At 43.9% G+C, this 14353-nt stretch overlaps 1 protein-coding gene across 1 annotated transcript in view; it reads left to right on the top strand.

The window, feature by feature from the left end:
* Positions 1–14123, top strand: part of SLC6A1 (solute carrier family 6 member 1) — a 43810-nt gene extending 29687 nt beyond the window's left edge. Inside the window, exons 6-15 of the mRNA XM_042026738.1 lie at positions 38–170; positions 1430–1564; positions 1682–1785; positions 2001–2125; positions 4088–4200; positions 6255–6386; positions 6866–6968; positions 8224–8324; positions 9697–9864; positions 11741–14123. Coding sequence (XP_041882672.1) covers positions 38–170; positions 1430–1564; positions 1682–1785; positions 2001–2125; positions 4088–4200; positions 6255–6386; positions 6866–6968; positions 8224–8324; positions 9697–9864; positions 11741–11845 — 1219 coding nt within the window. The 3' untranslated portion in view covers positions 11846–14123. The remainder of the gene's footprint in view (positions 1–37; positions 171–1429; positions 1565–1681; positions 1786–2000; positions 2126–4087; positions 4201–6254; positions 6387–6865; positions 6969–8223; positions 8325–9696; positions 9865–11740) is intronic.
* The last annotated feature ends 230 nt before the right edge of the window (positions 14124–14353 follow it).

Here is a 14353-nt window from a genome sequence, read left to right as displayed (position 1 = left end):
TCCTGAATGCCAAATGCCCCGTTCTGGCTCGTTGCAGACGCAACATGCACCAAATGACCGACGGCTTGGAAAAGCCGGGGCAAATCCGATGGCCACTGGCAATCACCCTGGCAATTGCCTGGATTCTGGTGTATTTTTGTATCTGGAAGGGGGTAGGCTGGACTGGAAAGGTAAGATTAAAAAGTACTGTAAATCCCTTTCAATTAAAAATGCCCATTTTGCTCAAATATTCTGAAAATTCCTGAGGTAAGAGGCACTGGGGGCAGTTTGGCTGGCACAGTGCTGTGAAGTGTTTTATTTGTGTTTCCTCGGATTGGTGCAGCCCCATGCTTTTGAAAGAGCTGGCTCCTCTGTAGCCAGGTCAGACCACAGCCTTAAAGGCTTCACTTACAGGCTTCTTGGCTTGGCCAGGTATAAAATCAGCTAAAAATATTCCTGCTTGTTCCTGGGGTGAATATTTCATCTGGTTTGGACAGCAATAGGGTGAGGATGAAGTGGTTTGGCTCCAGCAAGAATTGTGCATTTATTGCACAGCTCTTGCTGGGCTTGGATGCATAAGGAAGTGTTGGGAAGAGCTGCTCCCTCCTCCCCTCACGCTGAGTGGGAAACATTTGAGGTTCTCCCAGAGGATTTCATGCCGTGCTTCCTGGGATCTGGCTGGTTGTGAGTGCAAATTAGGATTTCCTACTCGATTAAAGGAAATTATTGAGAGACCTTTCTGAATGAAAGGGCAGCAACACTTGGCATTGGCTCGTGCCTTTCCCTCTTGGAAGAAATCCTAGGGAAATGAAAAGCCACAGCAACAGGGCTTGGTGTCAGCTGAAGGGTTGGGTTAGAAGACCTCAGGTCTGGTGCCGGGGGCTGGGATTTCTTCACACTGAAGGAATGGATTGTTAGCTTTTGACAAGAGGTTGTAGCTATGACCCACTTCAAACTGTGTGTTGAACAGGGCTTAGCTGAGCTCAGAGCAAACCATTTTATTTCTCCTGCCTCCAAAGTACGTGGCAAGAAGAGGGCTGAGTCTGACTTCAGAATGGGTTTTTTATGGGACTTTTGGAAAGGCAAGAAATAGGAGCCTGTAATACAGAGGAGGAGAGAGTGGGAAAAATAAACTGCCAGATGTTTTATGAGCAGGATCCTGGTGCCATGATCCTTGTGCTTTTGGGACTTCCCTGTGTTAAATACAAAAAAAAAAATGTGTGAAAATATCCTACTCCACTCTATTCCCTTTGCAGAAAAATAGGCAACAGCCACCTGCCTTCAGACCTGGAGTTTAGGGAATTCTGCTGTAGAATTCCCCAAGCTTTGCCATTGATAAATGCCTCAATTTTAAGAGCCATCCTCAGTTGCTGCTAGAGTATTTTCAGGGAGCAAATATTTTTGATCATTCTTCCTTTCCCACTTACACTGTCTTGTTTCTTCACATCAGGTGGTATATTTCTCTGCTACTTATCCCTATGTTATGCTGCTTATCTTGTTCTTCCGTGGTGTAACACTGCCTGGAGCAAAGGAAGGCATTTTATTCTATATAACTCCCAACTTCAGTAAGCTTTCAGACTCTGAGGTAAATATTCCATCCTGGTAAACAAAAGTTTCACTCCTAACTGTTCCCCTTTCAGACATATCACCTGCTCCTCAAGTGCAGAAACAGATTTTTAAAAAAATTGTTTCCTGCAATCAGGTTTGGCTGGATGCTGCCACACAGATTTTCTTCTCCTACGGTTTGGGTCTTGGTTCACTGATTGCCCTTGGAAGTTACAACCCTTTCCACAATAATGTTTACAGGTAAGCAGATGACTGCACATATTGCAGTGGCACTTGCCTGTCTCAGCTGGAGCTGAGCTCTGTCTGTGTGTACAGATAATTGAAATAAAGTTTAGTGTTGAATATTAGCTGTTCTATCTGGCTGGGGGTGAGATGTGTAACTGCATTTACACCAGTGGGACAAAGGATGAACATTTGTTTTCCCTGCTGCTTAAAGCCCCTTCCCTTTGTTTCAGGGACTCCATCATAGTGTGCTGCATAAACTCATGCACGAGCATGTTTGCTGGCTTTGTCATCTTCTCCATTGTGGGATTCATGGCTAATGTCACAAAGAGGCCTATTGCAGATGTTGCAGCATCAGGTATCCGATATCTTTTCCTCTAAGCTGTGCATCAGTTATTTTTTGCTTGTAGGTTGTTCCTGCAGCTGCTCAAAACCCCTCCTCAGAGCTCCTCAGCTCCCTGTCCCTTCAGCCTCCGAAAGGGAGAGCGTTGTCCCAAGCCTCTCCAGGCAGAGCAGGAGGAATGCTGGTCACTATAGATCATTATGGGGTGTTTTTTAGTTAATATTTCCCAATTCAGTTGGGTTTTTAATTCCTTCTCCCATTTCTTGAGGTTAAGCCCCTCGAGGCAGAACCATTTCTCACCTGTTCAGACCTACACCTATTTCAGGTGACCCTCTATCATGAAAGTCATTTTATTTAGGGCAGGGAGATGTCCATGGGAGGATTCTGTTATTCCTTGCAGTTTCTTGTCTGCCTTCCAGATGAAAAAGCTCAAAGCAGCAGAGCAGATGGTTGCCCTAACCCAGCTGGTGCACCAGATACTCACTTAGCAGTTCTGGCCACAGGGAGGGATCTCATAACTCAAAGCTTGGTTGGAACTCACTGGTGGACAAAATCTGGATAACTGTATTAGCAAACACAACCCACTGAGGTATTTCCTTAGTTAGAAAAGTGGGGAATTTAAGCCCTAAAGTTAATCTCCAATAAATTGCGCATACAAAGAGATTGGGTGCAAAAGGATGACGGCAGGCACTGCTGTTAAAAGCTGCTCTGGAAAGGCAGTGGGGTGTGAAATAAGCTTTTAGGATTTATGTGTTTGATATGGATAGAGTTATGTAAAGGCTACACCTGCAAACAGGACAATATTTTTACATCATAATAAGTACATTTGATAAGAGACCTCTGAAAGATGCCCATGGCTGCTAATTGCAAAGGAAATTTGAAAATTTGACCTTTTAATTAAGGCTTTTATTTCTCCTAGCAAGCTTGGAGGCTGGTGCTAGATTTTACCACCATGAGAGGTTTTTTTGCCATCTTTTATACAGCTTTATAAAACAAATGGAATTATTAAAAAGTGTAGCTGCATTTCTGTGGAATGTGTAACAGGGTAAAATTAACATATTTATCTGAGGTTTATTTTGCTTTTAGCACTGCTATTTGGAATGCTTTCTGAACTGCTTTCCAATCATAGCTGCTCTTGCTAGCAATTAATAGCTTCAAAATCCTCATTAGGCTTTGACAACCCAGGTGTTGATGCCAGCCCTTGCTCCACTGGTTTGAGAGCTGTGACCAAGCACTTGTCACTGACAGAATGTTAATGAAAACTGAAAAGTCAGGGCCACTCCTTAGGTGAAGCACATGAGCTTTATTTCTGTGTTTATTAAAGTTCCTGCAGTTTTCCCTCTGACCTTGACATCCAGCTATGCCATGAGAACAAAAAAACCTCCTTTAAATAAGAATTAATATCCTCCTTCCAACACCATGCCCCCCCATCAGCAGTTAGCAAGAAGAAAAAAGAGTTTGGCTGTCCACAACTTCGGAGTTTATTAAAAGGTGTTATTTTGGGAGAATGAATGGAAGGGACCAGCAAATGTGAATGCTGGAAATGCTGGGAAGTGTCTTCTCCCTTTCTGAGCTGTCTCTGTTTCTCCTCTGAACGGCACCAAGCAGAGGATGGCAGCTGTCAATAACTGCTTGAGGGGAGAGAGAGCTGAGCAGCGCCTGCAGACGTAACCCTAGCCAAGGATAACATTCCTGCCTTGGCTATGCCAAGGGGTCTCTCAGGAGCAGCTTCTCAGCTGCACACAGAATTCTGGTTGGTTGGGTTTGGGGGCTTTTGGGGTGATTTTTTGCTTTTGGCTGGTTCATTTTAAAAACCAGGTCCTTGCAGTGCCCTCGTGGTCAGCAAGCGCTGAACAGCTGAAATCCCTGCTCGGATGCTGCATCCAGAGCTGTCCAAACCAACCTCAAACCGCAGCAGCAGAGAATCCCAGCCCTGAACCACCCCACTGATGTTTTGTCTCCTGTTTGCCCTCCCAGGCCCTGGACTGGCATTTCTGGCGTACCCAGAAGCGGTGACACAGTTGCCCATCTCCCCTTTGTGGGCAATACTCTTCTTCTCCATGCTGCTCATGCTGGGCATTGACAGTCAGGTAAAACTGTGCTGAAAACAAAGGAAAATACAGATTTTCTGCCATGGTGTGGAACGAGGTTGGGCTCTCCCTGTGCTCTCCACTGCCAGCTGGAAGTGGTGCAGGATGGTGCCTGAGGAAGAATAAGAGGCACTGAGGAAAGACTGAGTTAAAAACTGATGCTAAGACACTTTTGCTCTTTCATGAGCTGTTGGAAGTGCATGAAAAATGGGCAGAAAATTTATTTTGCAGGCAAAAAGGAGCTCACCTTCGAAATATTCCCTGTTAAATCACAATATTGAAAATATCTGTGCAACGCTCAGCTGTGTAGAAGACACTGGGATAAGTTTCGCAAGGTTTAGATGCCACAGGTATTTCTGAAAGGTGATTTCAGGACTCACCACTGGAGTGAAAAGATGCACCACACATTTCATTTTAGTATCTGGAGTAAATTCAGGGGGCAGTGGGATCATTACTGAGGACATTCTGTGTCTTGGTGTGTTCTGAAATCACTTCTCAAGGGAAAGGATCACAGCTTTATTGGATCAGGCCTTACCTAAGCTCTGGGTGGTGTCTGACAACTGGAAACGATTGAGGAGGCTCCACCCCGGGGTTTTGCAAATCCCAGTAAGATATTCTCTGTCTAGGTAAAACAATTAAATAATTAAGACACGGAATAATTAGAAATGGTTATTGTGACACAAATAAAAAAGCACACGGCACAGGATAAAACCCTTCAGTAATAACTATGTCCAAAAAAAGCTTTTGCTAATCAGCACTGATTTTAATACAGAGAACAACCACACTGCCAGCGCTGAGGAGAACACCCTGCCTGATTTTTGCAAGGAATACTCGGAGGGCTTGGTCAGGGAAATCCCTCCTGCCTGCTGAAATGTGGGATCATTTTTGTGGGACCTGTCCTAGGCAGATGTGTTAATTCACTTGCAATCAGCTGCAGCTGGCAAACCAGCAGCTCCCAGTTCCTAGCACAGCCTTCCCAGCACGTAAAGGAGTGTGGGATGTATTGGCTTAGCACTGTACCAGTCTTGCAGGAGAGAAAATCCATCATTTTCTATAAATCCAAGCTGACTTCAGCCTGTGAACACAAAAACACCAAGAGGGCGTTTTATCCCGGGAGATGAAAGAAAGTTGAAAATTTACACTTTCTATTTCTTTGTTTTTCAGTGAGCTTCAGGCTTGACATTAAAACCTATTGCTCAACCTGGGGGCAAACTGCTGTGAAATTAATTGGGTCAAAAATATTCTTGAAAGCACTTGTCTCTAGGCAACTAACAGCTGAGGAAGGTGGTCTAATATTATTAAAAAGAATATATATCTACAGGCTGTCATGCTTTCTGCATTTTCTGTCTGTCACGGGAACATTTCATACACTGTAATTTACGGGAGCTGTAACCATTGGCTGAATTCTGATTGCACTGCTGAAAATTAATAAAACTTTACCCACCTTCTGGTTTTCACTATTGCAGCCACCATAATGACAGCATTTATCTGAATACATGCTCGCAGAAGGATTCTGGAGTGTGGCTGTGATTTCCATTTGGAGGACACGGCCTCAGCTAGAATGTTTTCTGGGGATGCAAAAGAGATTTGATTTATTCCATATGAGAATCATATGAGAATCTTTAACCTTCTCCACGAAGCACTAATCTGGTTAGACTTTCTCTGTGTGTTGGCTTTCATGTATGTGAGTAAATCACATAAAAAAGAAGCATATTTTGTAGGATTGAGGGATCAAAGCCCTCAACTGTAGGTTTATCATCTTTATTACAAAAAAAGAGCAATTTCTGCTGACAGAGTGAAGGCTACAGTTCATAGCTTAGAATTTTGAGTGTTCCTCGAGCTGGAAATCTTTTTGCACAGATCTTTTTAGACAGAAACAAGGATATTCAGGAGCAGAGCTTCCACTGCAGTCAAGTGAATTTTCATTTCTCGTCGAACGGCTGCAGCCTTAGGCCAGTGAAGGGTCCAGCAGCAAACTGCTCCCCAAAACTCCACCTTGCCATGGCAGGGCTCTGCACTGTGCTGTTGTGGTTTATGTTTCCCTTCCCTTGCAGTTCTGCACCGTGGAAGGCTTCATCACAGCCCTGGTGGACGAGTTCCCCAAGCTGCTGCGCAACCGCCGGGAGATCTTCATCGCACTCGTGTGCATTGTGTCCTACGTGATAGGGCTGTCCAACATCACTCAGGTACTGCTGGCAGGGGGGATCTGTGCCTGGCACCTGCATCTTCCCTGCCTCTCCCTTCCCCAACCCAGCCAGGAATCACTGAAGTGTCAGGGATCAACGCTGTCCAAGATTTTGGCAGCTCAAGTGTAGAACCCCTGTGGTCCCTGGGTGCAAAAATGCACAGCAACACACCCTTACAGTCCAAAGAGTGGCAGCTGGGGATGGATGTTGGCATTGCAAACTCTTTGAGGGAGATGATTAATGATTAAATTATGATTAAATTGTTAAACAAAGAGCAAAAAGTGAAATTAAACTTTTCAGTTTGAGCAGCAGCAATCTTGATTTTGTCAGCAATGACCTCAAGCCTTAAAAGACTTTAACCACTTTAATTAATTTGCACTAATAGGCCCCTAACCTATCCACCACCGCTAGTTTGTGTCTTACATTCTGAAGCTGGAGGCCTGGCACTATTTTCAATGCTTCCTTCCTCTCTGTTTTAGGGTGGAATCTATGTGTTTAAGCTTTTTGACTACTACTCTGCCAGCGGAATGAGTCTCTTGTTCCTCGTATTCTTTGAGTGCATCTCGATATCCTGGTGCTATGGTAAACAGCATGTTTGGCTTTTTCCCTAAGTTTTACCCAACCTGAGGATAATTCCTCCTCTGATCTCCAGTTGAATATGCACGTGCTGGGGGTGGAACTGGAAGTGGCCTTGGTTTCTATGGATATAATTCCAAGCTGGTTTGTGGAAGGTGCTGCTGCCTTTTAAACACCCTGCCCCAAGGCCTGGGAGTCTTGAGGTGTTTCAGGAATACTAAAAATGTGAAATTTCATCTCTTTTCCTGTCCCTCTTCCCTGGAAAGCGTGGATCTTCAGAGGTGTTGGGTACATAATGCTTTATGGCTCTGGGGCGTTGTAATATTTTGTTTTTCCAGAAATTCCCTCACTCCAGGATCCTGCAGTGAGCCAGGCTCCTCAGTCAGTTAGGGAATAATCCCCCTAAAATATCCAGAAGCCTGGACTAGCAGTCTGTGGCTCTAAGGATTAATGGATCAGTGGGATATTCACAGAGCTGTGTCAGCTCCTCTGAGGAGCTGCTCCCACCATCACCAAGGCACTCCAGCTGCTCCAGAGCTGGAGAACTGGGGCCTTCCTGCTGGTTTTAGTGGGGCTGAGCGGATGGAGCAGCCTTTGACAGGGGAGAGGCACTGCTGGTGAATCCAGCAAATGGAAAAATACACCAAAACTACCACAGAAATCACAGACCAGTCTGAGCTGGAAAGGACCCACAGGATCTGAAATGAATGGTCCATACAGGGCTTGAGCCACACCTTGGAATTATCAGCTCCAGGCTGTGACCAGGAGGAAATCAGAGCTATAAATGCGTGACAGACACAGCTTTGGGAAGCTGATGGAGAGCAGCAGCAGCACGAGGGCCTCTCTGGTGTCAGATCCACTTCTGCATGGTGTGCACTGCAATGAAGCTGGTTAATGCTGGGCTGGGTTGGGGTTTTTATAACTGTGAAATACACCCTAAATTTCTCATTCTAATTCGACTTGGAGTTGAAATCGATCAAGGGTGTTTCTTGCATCTGACCTTCACATCTGCAAGTTCCTCATCTTGCATGGGAATAAGTTTGCTGGTCTCTAATTAATTAATTATGATGTGGAAGAGTGAGAACAGGAGATTTTTGGTGCTTCTGAGCTTGCACATTTTATCCCATGCAGACAGGTGAAAAGTTATCTTGGGATCTTCGTGGAGATTCCAAATACATTGATAATTTATGACAATATCTCTCAGAACCACTGAGCTTCCAGCTGATTCCATTTCTCTGCTGTTTCTTATTTCTCTGTCCAGGTGTTAATAGATTTTATGACAACATCCAAGAGATGGTGGGATACAGACCCTGCATCTGGTGGAAACTCTGCTGGTCCTTTTTCACTCCTATCATTGTGGCAGTAAGGAGCAAACTTTTATTCTCTGGTTGAAAGGATGTAAATGAGGTTGCCTGGGTGCTGCAGCCCTGGCATTTCCACCCTCACAGGTTCATAGTAGCTCTGACCTCACTCCCTTTTTAAGGATTTGAGCAATCCCATTGAAGGCAATAAACAAAAAGCAGTGTCATTAGAGGAAGTTTGTGCCCCAAAAAGAGGAGCCAGGATTTTTATTAGACCTCTGGAAATGCTCAAGAGTTTGATTGGCAAAGTTAGAAAACTGCAAGGAACAAATTTTGACTATCTTTTTGTATTCTTAAATAGAATGTAGTGATCTAAAATCTAAATTTTCCACATACACAAAAATGCCAACATTCTGTAAACTGAATTCCTTCTGGTAACACAGCATGGTTCTAAACCCATGTTCTCTCCTGGGATTCTGTGGCATGTCTTAATCATTTTATACTGCATTGCTGTGGGTTTTCTGGCAAACTCTGCAAGGAATTTGTACTGGAAACCACAGGACAGCCTTTTCCTGATCCTAAACTTTATCCAGTTAATCCCATTCAGTACCTTGTGAAGGAATAAGCAAAGAAATGTAAATTTACTGCACGTACACTGAACCCAGATGCAATAGAACAAACTAATCAAACAGTACATGACCCAGTATTTAACCAGAGAAAAGCAAATGAGGAGCACTAAAGAGACACAGAAGTGTCTTCAAGTTGAGGGTTCCTCAAGTCATCCCTTCCCAGATCAAGGCAGCTTTCATTTTTCTGAAAACAAGTGTTCAGGAAGGCATGAGAAATTCATTTTATTTTAGTGGCACAGGAGGAAGAAACCCAACATTGTAAAACTGGTCAGATTTGTCAGGTCCTCAGCAGAATGTGCTGGCCAGTCTGGATTAGTGTAAAATCTGCCTCTGCATCCTCCTCTGGGAATCTGTCTTTAGCCTGGCACCAGAACGAGCCTTCCTCTCTCCTGGTTCACTGTAGCAACTTTTCCTGGCTGGTTTAGACATTAGAGATAGGCCAGGACAGGAGTTTTCCCTGGGAATGCTGTATGGAACACCACGTCTGCAGGTCACCATTGGAGAACGTCCCAAAAACAATGTGTGGGTGCTGCTGCTCAGTGGCACCATGTACATGCCCACAGCTATTCCCAGGATCCCCATTTTCCCCAGCAGCCCCCTTCCCTCTGGCCCTGTGCAGGTTATCCAAGGAATTTACTGCTACCAGTAGCACACTTGAATGATCTGAGGTGTAAGTTTATATGTGAAAATACAGAGTTAAAAACATTCATTTCAGTGAGAAGCATCTTTGGAAGCTCCAGAAAAACTCTTGAAGCCAGAACACTCTGGGAATCTCATCCAAAACCTTCCCTTCTGCTTTTGCAGGGAGTGTTCATCTTCAGTGCTGTGCAGATGACCCCGCTGACGATGGGGAGTTACGTGTTCCCAAAATGGGGCCAGGGGGTTGGCTGGTTCATGGCCCTGTCCTCTATGGTGCTGATACCAGGCTACATGGCATACATGTTCCTAACCCTGAAAGGCTCCCTAAAGCAGGTAAGTCTGGCTGTCCCCACCACCTTGAGGCCCGTGCAACCAAAGATTGCTGGGCACTTCTGTTCCATCATCTGTTTCCCCCTCAGTCATTTTGCTTTGAGCAAAAAGAACCCTAAAAGCACCAGCCCAAAGACACGAGACTGTCAGAGCCATCTGTTGCTGAACAGATTCCTCACCTTCCATGGGGTCCTCATCTCTGCTCTGGCAGCTCTTGGCATTCCAGCTCCTCACACCTAGAAAACAGAGGAGCAGTTCACAAAATATGGAAATCTGTCCTGGTTCATGCCAGACACGCGGCCGTGGATGGAGGCAGGGGATGCTCTGGGGGAGCTGGAACCAAACTCAGGGAATAATCCACCCAGCTCTGGGTTTGCAGGAGTCTGCTCAGTGGCCCTGTCCTGCATCTCCCTCATGGCATCCAAGGCTTGAGCTCCTGCATGTCACCTGCTCAGAGTCAGCCCTGTCCTGCTCTGCTGCAGCTGGGAGGAAGGACATGAAAAATCTTGGGGGGCCTTCCCTTTAGCCTTTATTTAAGGGATTTCTGTGAGCAGTCACTTCATGAAGAACATTAGGGGCTTTTTTCTCATGGCTCTCAGCCTCTCCCTGATTCCTCATCCCATTTTTAAAAAGGAGGTGACAATTCTCATGGAAAAGATTCAGTTTTTATTTCAGTCAGGTTTTATTTCAGTCAGGTTTTATTTCAGTCAGGTTTTATTTCAGTCAGTTCTGAGGGCCTCAGTGATGTGCTGCTAAAGGAGTGGGAAATACTGACCAGGTTATTGTCCCACACACTGTTCAGGAACCACCTGCAATCACCACACCTCTTTTTAAGTCTGGGTGGTTCCTCAGTTTTCCCTCCCCAGCTCCCCCTGTACATCACAGCCAGTTCTCCAGCCCAAGTACTGAAACACTCTGTGATTGTGGGAACCAAAGACTGTCAAAAAGAATTTGTTGGAACTTCTGGAATATTCTGAAATCAGCTGACAGAGCCATCTTTGCGAAAGGCTGGATGATCTTAAGCAGAATTGACGAGTGATGCCTCATGAAATGCTCAGATCTTGATCCAAATATTTGTCTTCAGCAAATTTTGAAAGACTCAGTGAGGCTTCAAAGAAGTCTGCAAAAAATTTCTGTGTTTTGGCCTTTTTTTTTGTTTCCCCCTGCCTGTTCTGAGCTCCAACACTTTGAATAGATTTCCCCTGGTCTTATGAAAACTTTTAGGTGCAAAAGGAGAACCTTTGCCCTAAAATACAGCTGCTTCTTGGGCAGAGTTGTGTGAGACCGTGGTAAAAGTTCCTCATCTCAGCCTTGCTGTGGATTAAGGTTTTATTTTTGAAAGGCATTAAGAAATAATGATTAGGTGATGGGAGGAGCCTGCACCAGCGAGAGGCTCTGAGGAGCCAAACTGGGATCTCTTTTGAGATGTGAACGTGAGCTGGGCAGAGAAGCTGCAGGAACAGAGAGGACCAAAGGACGAGGACAGACAGGATGGGAATAAAACACTCTTAAACACAGATCTGTTTCACCTGTTTCATCCTTGGAGGAACTCTCTAGCTCCTGTGTTCCCATTACTCTGGTGTCCAGCTGCCCACTGCAGCCCCTGTGCTGGACCATGGGCTCACAGCAGGGCCTCTCCTCATTTCTTTTCCCCAGGAAAGCTCCCTGTTGGCATCCAGCTTTTGGCACAGGGTCTTTCAGCTCCTCCCGTCACGTTCAGGACAGAGCTGAAGTCTGTTCAGTGGACGTGGCTCACCGCTGGTCCCTGGGGAGACAGGCACTTGTAAAGTATTGTCTTTAAATAATAATAATTTTAAAAAAGAGTGAGGTTAACAGCAGTTTTTTGGCTGCCTCACGTTTGTTGTTGTCCTTTGAACAGCGCATCCAAGTGATGATTCAGCCAAGTGAAGACATCACCCACCCTGAGAACGGGCCAGACCAGGCCCAACAGAGCAACTCCGCCAACAAAGAAGCCTACATCTAAACTCCTCCATCGTCCCAGTACCGCTCCTTCTCCAGAAAAACAAAAAATATGGTTGAATATGACCACAAATTCATGTCTGAGAATATAATTACCTACCTCTAGTGGCAAAAAAAAAAAAATATGTAAAAAAAAAAAGAAAAAAAAAGCAACAAGGTCATCTCCACTCCGAGGGAATCGCCATGGGTTCGATCCAGCCGTCGCGAGCTCAGATGTTTGACAGCGTTTTGTGTTCTCCGGCAATCCACGGACTGTTAATGTTTTTATCCTTTCACAATGATAGTTGCATACCTTGGAATTTGTAAATTGATGTGCCAAGACCTTTTTAATCTACCTTTTAGCACGACTATTTGAAGTTTTGTGCTGCTGATTTTTAGTAGTTGATCACTATTTCTTACCGCTGAATCCCAAGACTGTTATTTCTGACTTTGCAGGAGTAAAATTAAGTTTGGAGATGTTTTGTACAAAAAGAATGAAGTATTTTGTAAACAAGTGGTTTCCAGTGCAAAAGTCTGCCCTTAAAATTTGTTCCAGCTGAGGCCATTTGAGGGGGGAAGAGACTCTTCCTTCAGTTAACATCAGGCACAGCCTTCATAAACATTCCTAGCGCAAAAATCGAGTTGTTTGTGGCAGAGCAGCCCAGGCCATACACACTGGCTGTGCTCAGCCTTTCAGGGTGACTTTCAAACAAGGTCATAAATTTCTTTAAAACTGCATATGTTGCTTCTTATGAAAAGAAGATATCTTTGTGAATCAATGTTAGAGGCATGAATATGAATATTTTAACTTTTTTAGCAAAGTAATAGCCAAGAGCTCCTAAAGATTCCCAGGAGTAAAACACAAAGTATTTGCCATTCAAGCTCAGAGTACCCTGAGCTTTTATTATGCTGTTACCACTCTACTATTATCACATTGCCACCAAAATAGAAACCAAAACAACGGCTTAAAGATCGCAGCTTCTCCTTGTAAGTTCCAATTTAGGGCTCAATTGAACTTTGACAGTTCCCAATCACACACTCCGCATGGTTAGCACTTTGAGAGCAGCGGGATTCCCATTTCCAGGGGCTGGGTGGTGATGAGGGCACAGGGAGAGCTCTTTCATCCCGATGCAATCCCGCTCTGGGCGCCGTCCTGCGTTTGCCGCACAGCCAGAGAGCCCGGCCAGCCCCTGGAAGTTTTCCCTGTGTAGGGAATGCAGCGGGAGCCCCGGCTGGCATTTCTCGTTTGGCAGCTATAAGACAGGCACGGAGGCTTTTTGGGAGGGTGATGTTTGATTGTAAATGACTGTGACAGAACTGTGCAATGAAAACATGCTTTTCAGCCAACTTTTTGTGCACCGTACAATGTTAGATAGCACAATTTATGTAGAACTACTACGTGAAAAAAAAAAAACATGTTACCTGTGAATGTTGGGTTTTTCGTTGTTCTCGTCTGAAGGTGACAAACATGTTCTTGCAATAAGGTATTATTCTCAGAATGTCAAGCACATTATGTAGAAATAATATATATATATAATACACATGTATTTCAAACTACATCCTAAACTCTCAGAGTATGTTGGGTAGGTTCTAAACTGTTTCATACCTAGGTCAACTGTAAAATACTACGAGATCTAAGCTCCATCCTAAACGGCCATAGCTGAGATGCAAACGTCCTGTAAGTCTTTGGGATTTAGAGGAACCCCTACATCCTACACAGGCATCACACATGATACATCATACTTGTGGATTTCATTAGACTAAGGATAAAAACTCCAACTTTCTCTTTATTGTTTAATGTAACCGAGTCCCATGTTGTTCTAAGGAAAATGCAGTATTTAATGTTTGATTGTAAACAATTATGACAGATGTTTGACAGACCTGCTCTTTAGCAAAAAGCTGTACAAACGTTATCACATAGCACAAACTAGTGTTGTAGAACTACTGTGTGTAAACTGTGAATAGCTGTATCTTTTTTGTAGTACTTGCCCTGAAAAAGAAAGATTATTGTATGATCATATATGCTTTTTGCAATAAGGAAACTATCCAACACCGAGCAAATCTATCTCTATATAAAAATATATATGTAATATATACATATTCAAAAATATATACAGAGCCTGTTTAAAAGAGTACAGTATTATTTAGTAAATTGCAACCTGTTCTATGGACCAAATGTAAAATATTTATAAATTAAGATGCATTTTAAATGTCTATAAACGGTGTCATAATTAAAGCACGATTGTTATGTAAGTTTCCAAGAGTTTAGAGGAAAAAGAATAAAGGTTATATTATACATTAAATTCAGAATTTTGCCGTCTTTCATTGGACAAAGCCAATCTGTGCTATTTGCAAGCTCCAAATGTGTCATTTATGTAAAAATATCCTTTAAATATTACACACTTGTGATGTGTATAATTAATCCGTGCTATTCCTACGATGTAATTAGTATGTGCATACATTATACAGGGAGCTTAAGAGGTGACAGTTAATAGTCCTTCCTGGCATCCTGCTGCTTTAATTCTCCTGTGGG

The sequence above is a fragment of the Corvus kubaryi genome, unplaced genomic scaffold (genome assembly GCF_017639235.1).
Source record: "Corvus kubaryi isolate FWS band 111438036 unplaced genomic scaffold, C.kubaryi_AGA036_p1.0 37285, whole genome shotgun sequence".
In the NCBI taxonomy this organism is placed as follows: Eukaryota; Metazoa; Chordata; class Aves; order Passeriformes; family Corvidae; genus Corvus; species Corvus kubaryi.
This window is presented reverse-complemented; position numbering and strand designations above follow the sequence as displayed.